The sequence below is a fragment of the Pyrus communis genome, chromosome 7 (assembly GCF_041283825.1).
Source record: "Pyrus communis isolate YQ-2024b chromosome 7, ASM4128382v1, whole genome shotgun sequence".
Lineage (NCBI taxonomy): Eukaryota > Viridiplantae > Streptophyta > Magnoliopsida > Rosales > Rosaceae > Pyrus > Pyrus communis.
Genome location: NC_142571.1, coordinates 4,287,319 through 4,301,552, shown reverse-complemented (window position 1 = coordinate 4,301,552; position 14,234 = coordinate 4,287,319). Strand labels below are relative to the sequence as shown.

At 39.4% G+C, this 14,234-nt stretch overlaps 2 protein-coding genes and 1 long non-coding RNA gene across 4 annotated transcripts; 1 reads left to right on the top strand and 2 right to left on the bottom strand.

Annotated features, from left to right (window-relative positions):
- On the top strand, window positions 1-6,011 carry LOC137735279 (uncharacterized). Its single transcript, XM_088697692.1, has 3 exons — window positions 1-2,836; window positions 4,749-5,059; window positions 5,301-6,011. The coding sequence occupies exons 1-3, from the start codon at window positions 516-518 to the stop codon at window positions 5,660-5,662; spliced, it is 2,994 nt and encodes a 997-aa protein (XP_088553818.1). The 5' UTR covers window positions 1-515; the 3' UTR covers window positions 5,663-6,011.
- LOC148695478 (uncharacterized) lies at window positions 20-4,528 on the bottom strand. The gene is made up of 2 exons (XR_015964553.1): window positions 3,921-4,528; window positions 20-3,880 (listed from the first exon to the last, which is right to left on the bottom strand). It is a non-coding gene; the product is annotated as an uncharacterized LOC148695478 (long non-coding RNA).
- Window positions 6,012-8,752: 2,741 nt separating the features above from the next.
- Window positions 8,753-12,603, bottom strand: LOC137733729 (Enhancer of polycomb-like transcription factor protein). 2 transcript variants are annotated; one of them, XR_011068526.2, is made up of 5 exons: window positions 11,476-12,603; window positions 10,101-11,381; window positions 9,863-9,977; window positions 9,708-9,787; window positions 8,753-9,296 (listed from the first exon to the last, which is right to left on the bottom strand). XR_011068526.2 is itself a non-coding variant. In XM_068472893.2 (4 exons), the coding sequence occupies exons 1-4, from the start codon at window positions 12,145-12,147 to the stop codon at window positions 9,061-9,063; spliced, it is 2,304 nt and encodes a 767-aa protein (XP_068328994.2). In that variant the 5' UTR covers window positions 12,148-12,603; the 3' UTR covers window positions 8,753-9,060. The 2 variants fall into 2 exon arrangements, 1 of the variants encoding a protein (XP_068328994.2); XM_068472893.2 differs by lacking the exon at window positions 9,708-9,787.
- Window positions 12,604-14,234: the final 1,631 nt, after the last annotated feature.

Below are 14,234 nucleotides of genomic sequence, written 5' to 3'. Positions count from 1 at the left end.
CTCCAGTCAAAGTAAATGCAATTAAAAAGTGCTCCCCGCTTACAAAACCGCATCATCTTCTTCCCAGTCTCCTTCCAACTGCGTCGATTTCTCAGAATACTCTCTGAGCGACCAACCCAGAAAACCAAGAAATTTAAATTCCCAGTGGAAGAACGACGGTCTTAACGCATCAGTTTCTCTTGCCCGTCGGCTCCAATCACAAAATTTGAGAAGAAAAAGCGGCAAATTTCTGGTTTATGATCGAGAACTGAAGGAGTCTGAGAAAGATCGATCGTATTCATGTACAGAAATTTCATGGATTCCCAGCGAAAGGTTTGAAATTCTCACTTTTCATGGAATTCAATTTCCGTTCGGTGATCTCTGGTCGAATAATATGAATGTTTTTCTGGTTAGGGGTTTCCCATTTGCACTGTGATTGGATGGGTTACTAGGGTTAGGGTTTTCGAGCTCTTATTATCATATTTGTTCAATTATATGACATAGAAATTTGAGGATTTTTAGCTGTGAATCTCAAAATGCATTCTGGGAAGCATGAAAATTTCAACAAAAAATCTCCAGCTTCTAGATTACATGCCCCCCGCCGATTTGAATTGGGTCCTGACCCGTATAGTAATAGTGATAGGAGGAGTAATATGCGACTTGAGGCGGCTGATCAGTCTATTAGGAGGAATTTGAGCCCTCGGGGATTGCCAGGGGATGTGGGTTTGAGTCAAAGGACTGATTCTGTTGAAAGGAGGGACTATGGTTGGCATTTGGGTGGTGGAAGGACTGATCGGGTGAGGCGGAGGTCAAGATCCAGGTCGCCACTGCAGCCTTTTGGTGACATGCGGAAAAGGCCACATTTTGATGAGGGAGTCGGGGTTTTGCCTAGGAATTATTCGCCACCTCTAGTTGCACCTGTTCCTTTGGAGTTACAACACAGAACTGGATTGGCTGAGCCTGCAATATATAGTGTGAATGACGATTCAAATAATAGACGAGTTTACGGGTCTGAGAATAATGACTCTAGAATCAGTAATGAGGAATTGAATGGAAGCAGATTGTCAGTTGGCGGTACACATGAGGCATTGAGTAAAAAATCAATGCATGTGGAAGATGGTGCGGTAAGAGGATCAGAACCCGCACTTATCCAAGATAACACTGTACTAGGAACATATTGGCCACCTCCAGACCTGCATCCTGTGACAACCCCTGCAGAAGGCAGTGAACACCTACCATCATCAAAACGGATTATGAATGTACGTCATTTTCAGCAAGAAAGGCCTCAGTACATGGATCCTGTTGCTTTGGATAGATTACCAGTGACAGAATCCTACAAAGTAGAGAAACACATTTTTCCTTCAAGGGATGGTTTGTACCCAATGATGTCAAGTGCTCTTAATACGGATTTTCATGCTAGAACCTCCACAGACCTAAGGAGTGACTTTCAAGATTCCTACCGGGGTGGCCGTCACTTACCTTCTATGGATGAGTATTCAAGTAGCAGCCGGAAGTTTATAGAGTCCTCGAGCATTAATGCATATAGGCAAAGGCCACCAGCAGATTATTCTAGAGATCCTGATTCTGGCAAGAGGAGTCTGGCAAGTTACCAGAGTTATAGTCCTACTAGAGGTGAGCATGATGATTATTGTTTTCCCAAATCAAGGGGCATGCCAGTTGATGATCGTGGATATCCATCTGATGACTTACATAAAATGATGCCTCCACGACCTCAACTTGACTATGATCATACTCGAATGGTTTATGAGCATCAAAATTTGTCAAGACCTAGTAGTATGAACCCTGTTATGGATAGAATGGATGATACTGAGGGATTTTCTGGAAATTCAAGAAAGGGCATTATGCTAAATAATCCTACTTTGCAAAGGCAATCTTTAATAGACTACCCTGATTCAAGAAGAGTATCAGAGACATCAAAGCACGGTGCGGAATATTCAGGTTCAGGACGCACACATGTCAATTTAGGAAGGAGAAATCCACAAGATTATGAACTATCCCATTTCGGGGCATCCCAAGATTTTCAGGTCGCACATCCAAAAGAAGATTATGGTTTTGAAAGAGATGTGAATCTGAAGTATCAGGACAGGCTGTCTCCTGTATCAAAATATGAGTCAGAAATGCGTGGACATCCTGCTGGAATGCAGATTATGAGGGAGGAGCTTGGAATATATGAACCATCAGATAGGATGCTCAAAAGAAACTATGCTACTGAAGAACATATGAGTACACATAATCCTAGAACTATTATGTCTAGTAAGTGGGCATCTAGAGAATTCCAAGATTTATATGATAGTGGTGAAGAGTGGAATGATGGAGATGTAGGCAGTTTCTGTACATCTGCATCAGCTGGATTTGATCATGATAGATACAGTAAGGCTAAGAGGGTATTTGTTGGGCGCCGTCATGATGAATATGAATATGATGATTGGTTGCCATCTCAACACTCTTTTGAAAATGCGCAAAGGCATTCAGTCAGATTCTATAAACAAGGTGATCGATATGTAAAGGGTCATCGAAAGTCTGGTCCTTTAAGTAGGCATAAGCCGCACCACACTGATATAAAAAGTGGTGTTCACAAACAGCACCGAGTTTGGAAAAGACATGATAGTTATTTAGAAGATGTCCATGCAAGTGATGGTACTGATGTCGATCTATCAGAAAATGGGCTGAGCTCTGCAGGTCCTGAGCCATCCGAGGACTCTGAGGAGTTTATGCAAATGGTAAATGAAGCCTTTTTAACATTTTCTAAAAAGCTAAATATGAACTCGGCTGTTCGGAGAAGATACAAGGAACAAGGAAAGGCTGGTACTTTGTTCTGCATCGTATGCGGCCGAAGGTCTGTTTTCTTTTCTGTCATGTTCTTTCTAAGTGGGACTCCAGTTTTCATATTTTCATTCAGGAGGTTTTTAGCATTACTCATATCGATGCAGTCAACTCCTGCAGTTACTTTAAGCTTTTGTTACTTAGGGTTCTTTAGTATTACTCAAATCACTTTGGTATGACCTTAAATTTGTGATAGTTATGTGGTCTTTTGATTCTTTCCTTGTTCGTTGGGTGAACATCTACTAATATGAAATGGTGTTTAAGGAGTTGTTCATTACCAATCATGGTTGAAATTTCCAGGAAACATGGTTTTTGTAGTGGGAAAGACAGACACCATTTGATGAAACAAGGGTCGTCCTAGTCCAGTGGAAACTGATACAGGACCTGTTAGTGTTTTTTAGTTTCTTGTTCACTAGCAAAAGTAAATGTGGATCTTCTGTACATAGTTCCAGGCTTTGGTGCTGCAAAGAGTTTATGCAAATTGGTTTATTGTTTGAGGTGGAGGGATAGGATGTACATAGGATGGATTGTAGAACAAGAGTGAAATGAGGTTCTTGATTTTAAATGATACATTGATTCAAATAGGCCTCTCGGAAAGGGAAATCAATTTCTCATTCCATACTCTGGTTCAAACTTAATTGCTGAAGCCATTTTGGTATCAAGTTATTGGCATCCAGGTCAAAATGCCTAGTGTTTCGTTACTCATGCATGTACTTATTATACCTGAACATTTTAGGAAATATTCTCAGGACGTTGAAGTATCTTTGGAGGACATTCATTCATGAAAGGACATTATTTTTTGTAATGCATGCAAAAAATGTGATCATAAAGCATATCTGTAGCCTATGAAGCAGTGTTAAGCTCCTTGGCTTCTCACTTGGAGTAAATTTATCTTTGAGGCTCTGGAGTCCGTCATTGTAATTTGTAGATCCACAGTATGAAGAAACTGGCCAGTTATGTAGAAACTCGCTAGTTGAGTAGAAGTAAGCAAGTTATATTCGGTAAGAAATGGGAAAGAAGATTTGCAATGAAAATTGGAGTAATAGGTTCTGAGGGACTATAATATGTGCATGAGTAGGTTTAAAGTTCCCTTTCACAAGAGCGCATGGAGTGATCTACAAAGTCAGTAACATTGAGATCAATCATTTGGTTTGCTAACAATGCATGGTAATAATATGATTGTTCATGTTGTTATCATGGGAAGACCAGTTATTTACTTGGTTGTAAGGTTGAATGTGCGGGCTACTTCCTATATGCTCTGTGGAAGATAATTTTGAGCTTTTAGAAAAGATGATTAGAACCCAAATTAGAAATAAATAATAAAATGTCATAAAACTTCTAAGGGTGAAATTAAGAAAGCATTCGTTGGACAAAGTTGTATCGAGAGTTAGATGCGCATTGGTTTGTTTTGTTACTGCTCCAAGGTTGATGCGTACTTACTTTTATTAGGTTATCTACTATGTCAGAGACTTGTGTCTTAAATTGATACAAGTTCGTCCCAAGCCTGATAATGTGGTAGTTTGTTGCTGGTATAAAGCATCACACCTTATGAATGTGTATATTACTGGATATGAAGGAATGAAGCTCTGCCTCAAATGAGAGGCTAGATGATTAATTTGAATCAACCAAGGCTGTAGCAGTTGAGGTCTTCAAATAGCATTTGGTTTTGTTTCGACAAAAAAAAAAAAAAAGAAAAAAAAAAAAGCATTTGGTTTTGTATTCACTGTTTTTTTTTTTTAATGAAGTTTGTCTTTAATTTTTGAATTTTTATATAGGATACTGATTAGGGCGTGAAATTTGTATATGATACTACTTAAATGGGATATTGTAGATGTTTCTGCCTTAATATTTTTTTTCCTCTGGTAGAAGTGGTACTCGCGAATACGTACTTTTTTGATTTTTTATTCATCTATGCTGTGTTCCAGCTTGTCGAAGGAGTTCATGGACACTCAGCGCCTGGTAACACATGCATATATGTCTCACAAAGTTGGGCTGAGGGCACAGCACTTGGGTCTTCTAAAAGCAGTTTGTGTTCTGTTGGGATGGAGTACCGTTGTCCCCCCTGACACGGTCACTTGGGTTCCCCAGGTCCTGCCCAAGGCAGAAGCTTTGGCTCAGAAGGAAGATTTGATTCTCTGGCCTCCTGTAATTGTTGTCCACAATATTTCTATGTCTGACAACAATCCTGAATGTTGGAAGGTCGTATCCATGGAGGCGCTCGAGGCTTTTCTAAGAAGTGAGTGACTTTGTTTTTATTATTTTTAGTTATACAATACTTACTGAAGCTATTAAATCCTTGAGCATAAAGTTAGACAAAATATTGAATAAGTAAACTAGAAAAGAATGTAATCACGTTGTATGCAGGCTAAGCGGATATCAAGGCAAGGTACCATTTGGGTTTCTGGATCTTTAAATTATTTGGAGTTAGGTGGGCAATTTTTTGTTTTGAAACTTTTGGGTTCAACATGACGTGGCAGGTAACGGTTTAATCAAAGGAAGAATCAAGATTTGCCTGGGCAAGCCTGCTGACCAAAGTGTTTTGGTGGTGAAGTTCTTGGGAACGTTTACTGGGCTTGGGGATGCGGAGAGGATTCAGAAGCATTTTGCAGAGCATAAGCGTGGCAGAGTAGATTTTGAGCGAGCAATATCCTCAAATGGCAAAATTGTGGAAGCAGCAATACAGGGAGACAACCCAGAGGAGCGATTTCTATATGGGTATATGGGCATCGTAGAGGACTTGGATAAAGTGGATTTCCATACCAGGAGCTGGACTGTGATAAAGAGCAAGAAGGAGATTCAGGACCTGGCCAATGCTCCCGTCAAACCTGATGAGAGGTAGTTCATTGCTGTGCACAAATACTGATTTAAGGATCATGCTTTAGGTTTACTCTCGTAGAACATAAAGAGAACCGAAAAGAAAATATATCGTGTAAAGAACTTGAAGTCACCTATAGCTTGTGTTATTAGTGCAATACTGTATTCTGAACTCCTGGAATGCCGAATAGTTTGCTTGTAATTTATAGGCCTGCTGCTTTCATTATGTAAACATACTAATGTACCGTTTATGTGTCAATTTCGTAGTCATGTTTGTGAGGCGATTTCAAAGACATTAATCCAACTCACAATGAGTGTGTCACCATGTGAACTTTTTGATGATCTGAGAAGATCGACATTTTGTTAAATTTAAATTCTCGGTGTTTGATTTGTTTTGGAAGTAGATTATGTGGTTATTTTTGGAACAGATGGGGATCTCCGCACTTGACGTTCCCATCTTTGTTTTTAGGGTTTTGGGGTTAAGAGTTGAAGGTTTTGGGTTCTGGAGTTGATGGTTCTGTGTTAGGGTTTACAGAAACTGAGATTGTGCAAAATATGAGTGCCAAAATCTAGTAAGGCGCCCAGATATTTAATATAAGTAATTTTTCAGTGTACTCGGAACAAAGCAGTACATCACAAGTCAAAATATAAGGAAAGAACATTGGGAAATATGCTCCGCTTACATTATACCACCATGTGTTCCCGGTACAAGTATTAAATATGAAGGTGTGAAAAGTGTAGAAAACTTTGATCTACTTGCTCATCTGGTAAGTAAATCTGCACTGGCATATGAGTTTCTCCTGGAATTTCAACTAACCGACTTCTGTCTCCCACTTGTAATGTCACAAGTCCGTAGACTGCCCAAGCCACCGGCAATCCCCAGTAGTACCACCTCCGCTATATCGGAATTAGCTGCAAAACGAGCATATCATAATAACTGAACGGATTCAAATCGACGGAACTTTACTAGCGAGTAATTCTGTCAGATGCTAGTGCCGAGTCCCAAGTCACACAAAAGTGATTAGCATTCGTGTCGTGCTGTAGAATTTGTAATGAGAAAATCTTTAACATATTACCGGCTTGAGCTGCGTTGGATGCATACCATCCTTGGGGGAGGAAACCGGAGAAGAGATTCCAGAAGCTCAGGGAAAAAGGACATCACAATGGCCGCGATTTGGTGGCCTGGCATGAGAGGGAGCTACAAGCATCATGCCGTACAATGTGAAGCTGATAAAGCGCGTCAATTTAAAGTAGTAGAACCAGAAAAACTTGTCAGTGCGCCAATTGAACCCGATCATTGAAAAGAGGATGAGACCATACGCCGGAGTTTGGATTGCAACGTAAACTGTCTCAATCGCCACCTGCAGGGCGTAAGAGTTTTAATATGCATCTCTCCGGCAGATCAAGCTCGCTTTGATGAACTCATGCATCAACTTTCCTAACTTGGGTTGATATCAAGGTTTCGGCTTTCTTTTACCTGAGCAAAAGCATAGGGCAGCGGAGAGTACGTCCCTGCTGCTCTTTTGCGGTAAAATGATGTTCTTTCAACTTTGCACTGAGCAGGGCCGTATCGAATATTTTGGAGCCCTTGTGCGAATTTAATAAAAAGGTCTTCCTTATTTGAAAAATAATAATTTTTTTGGACAATATATTCAAACTTAGTAGGTCTATTGTACTTGATTCGTGTTATGTCTTACGTTTGATCTCCTTTGTTTCAAAAATTAGTCCGAAAATAATACCAACTACGGTCAGAAAGAGCCGGATGGCGTTGTATGTATGGTTACTTCAGTACGACAATTAATGAGAGTTACTTGCTTGACATTTAAGATTCCGTGCAAATACACATATTTGATCATATGTAATGAACTAAATCTCTATTTAACATCTACACACTCGTTTTGTGGATCCTCGCTAAGGAATTTAAGACTGGCCATGCACCCCCTTACAGACAAGCTGTACAAATATAGTATACAATCACATAAGAAAAAGAGTCTCTCTAACTTATCTCTTAAGCTTCGACCAAAAAATAAATAAATAATTCTCATCTCTTAAGCTATTTCCTCCAAATGTACAGATCATTAATACAATCTTAATAGAGTTATCCACGAACTCACCAAGGAGATTTTTTAATTAATTTACGTGTGATGATCTTGCCGGGTAATTAGCTTATGTGACTTGTGGCAAAAGCGTCCTATACTGGTTTAAGAATTCCAAATCAACTCATGTCCTGATACGTAGAACCTTGAAACCTGGCAATTTCTCGTATTACATAGTCAGCTAGGTTTTCTTCCAAAGTACTGGCTTTCAAAAAATTTTATATACAATAAAATGATGTTTTATTCTAAAGTATTGGGTTTGAAGTGCATTAATGTAATGTTATCGAAAGCACTAGTGGAGCTAGCTACCGTAGGCTATAGCCGAGCTTGCAACCTTTTTTTTCGTCAAACACAACCACAATTGTTATTGGTGCTTAAAAAAATCTAATTGGGCACTTCTAATTTTTTATTATATGTATAAAAAGACACTCTTATGATAAGTGCATAATTAGATTATTCGAGTGCCAATAATAGTAGCCTAAAAAAAGTTTTAACAAAGAGGGTTAAAATTGAGGGCCCATGGAACTCCGGGCCTTGTGAACATAGCTTGTCTCGTAATTTTATTTATTTTTTGAGCAAAAGACATATATACACTTGACCTATAAAAAAAACCATTAGATCATAATACTAAATGGCAGCACTCCCATAATTTTGAAGTTCAAAGTTCCTTTTTAGAGTTAAGTACGTTCCAAACCTTCACAGGTGATTCCAAATTTGTTATAACATTTTAAGATATTCCAAATAGCTACCTAACGTTTTTAAAAATAAACGCTCGCTAGGTCAGACATTAAGTCATGACATCACTAACGTAACTGATGGTGTCATTAATGTTAAGTGATGGTACAAACAAATAGTGAAACTAATTTTTTGAATCCATAAATTAACCCTTTTTAGTATAACAAAATGCCAACAATTTGGGAGCATAAAGCACCATAAATAACGTGAGAAAAAAAGCCCGCTTCAGTCTGTCAAAGTCATCATTAAAATGTCAGTAAAACTTGATCATGTAAAACTTTATAGAGCACCCAAACAAGGTCAAATTTTGCTATATTTTCACTTTTTTTTTTTTTTTTTTACACCCCCAAGAAAATCGACTATTTCGACTCGTACACTATCTGATAATTCGACGATGTGAGGTTCTAACAATACAAATGTACATCCAATTAAAACCTGTACAAAATTATAGCACTCAATCGATCCATGACCTGTCTTCCAAAGGCTTCAACAACAGCCATGCGGGGGGGCACCAACGGCTGCAAAATCCTTCCTGTAACTAGAAAACTGTTATTTCCGACTCTCATCAGGATTTAGAAACCACCTAAATTGGTCAATCAAGTACATAATCAGCAGCGGCATCCAGTGATCCGAGAACTAGGGCAGCTTCAGCGATTCTAAATGCCATCGTCGCTTTATAAGTTACCAAATCTGCATTCTGCATGAGTAACTGAGCCCGTTGTCGTTTGCGGATAGCTAATTCCACAGACCTCTCGGCCGCAGCTTTCGCTTCTTCAACTTTATACACAGCATTCTGCTCTTGCATCGCATCTTGTTCCGCAGCCATAGCTGTATATCAATACAAGCTCAGATATACAGTTCTCATAGAATAAAAAGCCAAGCTGAGAAATCAGATCTTTTACAAAAACAAAACAGATGCATTTAAACTGGGGTAATAAAAATCCATAAATTGCTCATTCCACCCACTTCTTTTTCAAACCCCTAATCGAAATACCGTTGCCCAAACCCGAAGTCAAGGTTTTATTTTCCTTCAGGGGGTGTAGCTTATGTTATTTTATTTTATGCTTTCAAAAGTTTGTCCTTCTATGTAGCTCATAGGAAGAAAAAATTGAAACTGAAAATTAAAAAAAAAAAAAGGGCAGGATTAGCATTATGATGGATTCTATGAGCGACACTCGACAAAAATTGATGCGGGTACTTATAAAAACTTCAATTGGTTTCAGAAGTTTGAGGCCTCACATGATATCAAGTGTTTGTTGCAGGCACTGGGATGCTGATGAATTAATTAAAATTCAAGTGCCAATGCCATGTAGGCTACCCTGTAAATTTTATATTAAAAAGGATAGTAAAACTCACTGTACAACTAGGATTGTGCAATAAGAGATTTAAATTACCTTGCAAGAAACTTGGTTGTTTTCCTCTACCAACTTGACTCGGCTGTCGCTTGAATGATCTTCTCCTGCGGATAATAGGCTTTGGGTCTAGCAGAGATCTCTTCGACTGATACGCCTGTTAAAAAAAAAGGTTCAGTAATGCGAACAAACAACCTAGTTATAAGAACTTAAAAATGCAGATCAGATTTACTCGAGAACTACTCTAGCAAAAGAAAATGAAGCATAATGTGGCATGTACCTGGAACACCCTAAGCAGTGATGATACTCGCTTCTGCTTCCGTTTATTCATCCAATACCTATATACAGCCTCTATTACTTCCCTCCTTCCCATCTCCGGACAAAGATTTGCAGCTGGATTGTTGTCAGAAAAATCATATGGTCTATAATAAAATGCCTTCTCGATTGCATCGACAATTAATTCAAAGTTATCCTCGGAAACATGGTCATCAAGTTCATCCTCAGCAAAAAAGTCACTGTTGAACTTCTTCAGCCACTCCTCATCATCAGAGTCCATGTCATAATTTGCATTTCTCTTTTTCATGGCTCTAGACAACTCATCATCATTCAGAGATATGTATGAATCGGGCCTGTGGAAAGGAGCATGGTGACCATTTGCATATCCTGGGACTCCATGCACACCGGGCACGGGGATGAACTTCACAGCTGGAGATGGGACAGAACGACCAGAGCACTCCTTGTAAAGGTCCTTGAAAATACACCAATCAGATTGATTGGGAAATTCTAGCTTCCAACTATTTTCCCCATTATTATCCGCAGACCACATTATAAAATTCGTAAGACGGTTTTTAGAGAAGGGCCTCATTACTTTCTCTGCCTTGTGGGTGTAACGGGTTAATCCATCTTTCTTGATCACAAGAAGCCGCTCTCCAGATGAAGAGGTTTCTAACATGACAGTTGCTCCATCTTCCCTGTAACATTTGCCCGCTTCAGTGATCAATATATTTGCCGAGCAACATGTAGAATCTAAATCCCGTGCTGATCTCTCCATGGTTGAACCGTCTTCTATCAGGTTACCTACAGGGGAAGTTGGAATTGACTTCCTCCGCTTGTTATTAGAGGCTACAGAAGAAAAAGGGTGGCCATTCTTCCTAGAACTGAATAGCTCAGAAACTAAGGCTCCATCGGGCTTCCGTAAGGCAACCAGCGAAGGATTTCTAGATCGCCTTGTCCTCAATGAACTCCGCCTCTTCTGAGTACCACGGGAAGTTAAACTATTCCTATACTGTGAGTTTTTACAAGGTAATTTTGTAACTCTGGCACTAGAATGCGAAACCGGTGTGCTTTCAACACAATCAACTTCTTCATCATAGTCATCATCACCTTCATGCCCATCAATCTGATTGTTTACAGTTAGCTGACATTTATATCTGAGATGCATGGTGATATGCATGTCCATAAAACAAAAAGGAACTGCAGAAAAGTCCACAGAAAACAATGGAATAAACTGTTTGGCCCCAAATAACTTGCAAATTCCAGAGCTCCTACTACAAGATCGAACCTGCAACACATTTTAATAAATCAAACTAATGACCAACCAGATACTACACTATTTTCCCAATCAAATTTATATGTGGTAGAAAACCGCCACTTACCCGCGAGAACTGAATGCCACAGGAGGAAAAAAAGCTACCAATTGGCTCTGATGCAAGGAATTCAGAGAGCTCAGTCAATCCCAGACTAGCCCTCGTCATGCACACAAAAACCGAACACAAAAAACGAGCAGACCAGTATCTCCGACTGCACGAAGACTCAAACGAAACACAAAGCGCTTCGGGGGACATAACACCCACTTCGGGATCCAGCTCCCCGCTCGTCTTCCTCCTCTGCCTCCGAACAAATCTCCGCCCATACATTCTGTCCTTGGAACCACCTTCCTTCTCCACATCCGCAGTGGTGCGCTTCCTCTTTCGGGCGTACACAATCCCATACATCTTCTTCTGTTGAAGCTCATCTGCCAAAAGGTCATTACTTTCAGGCTTCTTAGCCACTGGAACTTTCGAAACGACGGGGGTTTGCTTCGAACTCCGGATGTGGTGGCTACCGGGCCATCTCTTGGGCTTTAAAGAAACAACAGAATGACTGGCACGGCTTTTCATGACTTTGAGCCAGTCCTCATCGCCACGGTGGGCCCTCTCGAGCTTGGACTCGGACGATTCGGGCCAGAGGCGGCGCCCGGACCGCAAAACCCGAGCCCCGTCCACACCGCCCTTGGCCATCCCCATCCCGAAAACCCTCGTTGTCCGCCTCCTCTCCACCGATGGCATTTCCGTGCTCAGATTCCGGAGCAACACCACTCTGGGCGCACTACTCCTCTTCCTCCTCCTACTCGACTCGCTGAGTCGCCTAGTCGATCTCCGAGTCGACTCAGCCCCAGACTCGGGGAGGGAGTACTCAAGGTTGGGGAAAACGCGGAACCCTATGTACTCGGTCTGACTCGGAACTCGGAACGAGTTGGGTTCATTAATTACAAGAAAAAAAAGAAACTAACAGATTTTTCTAATTATTCAGAAAAAAATTATCAACAACAAAATGAAAAGGAAAGTGTTTGGCGGTTGAGAAAATGAATCAGAGAGAGAGATAGAGAGAGAGAGAGAGAGAGAGAGATTAACAAGTACGATTAACAAGAAGTACACAACATCAACAGAAAAACACAGAGAGAGAGAGAGGGAGAGACTAATTTACAGGAGACGCAAACCAGATCTAAAACTAAGAGAGATAAAGTAGAGAGAGAGAGAGAGAGAGAGAGAGAGAGAGAGAGAGATTGGGTTTGAGAGAGGAGAGAGAGAAAGCGGGAGTGCTGGAGGGGGCGGGCTGGTATCGGCTAGGGTTTATGATAAAAAGCCACAAGCGGAAAGAGGGGGGAAAACCAATCGCCGACTCAAGTTAACCGTTGGATGGAAGATGAACGGTTGGGATTGCGATTTATTTGTTGGCTTTTATAGGGATTCGATGGCTCCAATGAGAAAAAGAAGGAGAGAGAAAGAGGAGAGTGGGTGAGTGAGGAGAGAGGGGGAGGAAGAATACTGAGACCGAGGGGCGAGAGGGTTGATATTTTACGTTATGTGGGTGTGTAATTACTGAAATGGGCTTTTGATGTGACGGGGGGATGGGGGGAAATTTTAATGGTTTGTGTGGCGGTGTTTGGTATTTTTGAAAATATATTTTAATATGACAGGTCCATATGATGATACATCACGTATCATTATATAAATAATAAGATATGTATGTTAAAAAGTTAATAACTTAAAAAATAAAAATTTTCATCATTTTTATTAAATTACATGTTGTATCGCTTAAGTTCTTGTTACAATTAAAAATTTCTCGTCTTTTTAGCCCGCGGGGGATTTCGCATATTTGGCGGTAAAAAGCAGCGACTGTTGCCCCCGTGAATCCGGGATTTAAACTTTGTAAATAGTGAAGGGGTAAAATTAGAAAAAAAAAAATAATATTAAACATCATTGAATGATAGAAATAAGAAGGTGGATTGTCTGTCCTTCCATTTTCATACTCTTCCCATATCTTTTTGTTTGTGTCGTTACAGTTAAGTCACGTCAACATTTTATATTCCTATTATTTTTGGTTTTATTATTTCTATAAAAAATTAATATAAAATGTTGACGTAGCTTAACTGTGACCACACATCACAAAAAGGCATAGGAAGAGTATGGAAATGGGATAACAGACAATCCACCTCTTAGAAATAAATAACTGAAAATTAAATAAAAAATTTAAATAGTTATGAAAATTAAATTTTGGAACAATGCAGAACAAGTTAGAATGAGGTAAAAACTTCAAAGAATCAAACTTGATCAAATTTTGTTGTTGAGTTGGGTCGATTCCTTATTTAATTACGTTTATTGTTTTCGTTTATTTAATCATCACAATCTAAAATTAGATTGTGTTAAGTTGGGTTGAGTCGAAAGAATCGCCTTTTTTTCTCTACTATGATAAGGGTAATGCTAGGAAAAATAAATTTACAAACTAAATTATATATCACCAATAAGACTAAACATGTTTATCAATGTTTAAGTAATAAAGCAATTATCAACTTCCATGTCTTTTAGTTTCCACAACTTTTTCTACAAAATTAGTCTCTCAAGCATTACCCCTACGATAATAATCATGTTTGTTATTTTCTTTTCATTTATTCACTATGATGGCCAGAATGGAGAGGCGTATAAAAAAAAATAAAAAAAAAACTAAAGTGTATGAAACTTGTTCGAAAGATATAAATTAGAATGGTGGATACAGTGACTTTAAATGTGCTTGAAATTACTTTAGATTTTGAGGCTGATGGTTTTGGATATGTAAGTTTAGAAGTCCTAAATATTTGATGTGTTTGTTTCGTCTT

What these genes read in the sequence shown, in the direction of transcription:
- LOC137735279 (XM_088697692.1), top strand. Translation starts at nt 516, where the DNA reads ATGCATTCTGGGAAGCATGAAAATTTCAACAAAAAATCTCCAGCTTCT. An exon ending in TGCATCGTATGCGGCCGAAG is followed by an intron (nt 2,837 to 4,748) that starts GTCTGTTTTCTT and finishes GCTGTGTTCCAG; the next exon opens with CTTGTCGAAGGAGTTCATGG. An exon ending in GCTCGAGGCTTTTCTAAGAA is followed by an intron (nt 5,060 to 5,300) that starts GTGAGTGACTTT and finishes ATGACGTGGCAG; the next exon opens with GTAACGGTTTAATCAAAGGA.
- LOC137733729 (XM_068472893.2), bottom strand. Translation starts at nt 12,147, where the DNA reads ATGCCATCGGTGGAGAGGAGGCGGACAACGAGGGTTTTCGGGATGGGG. An exon ending in GTGGCATTCAGTTCTCGCGG is followed by an intron (nt 11,382 to 11,475) that starts GTAAGTGGCGGT and finishes AATGTGTTGCAG; the next exon opens with GTTCGATCTTGTAGTAGGAG. An exon ending in ACAACCAAGTTTCTTGCAAG is followed by an intron (nt 9,297 to 9,862) that starts GTAATTTAAATC and finishes ATTGATATACAG; the next exon opens with CTATGGCTGCGGAACAAGAT.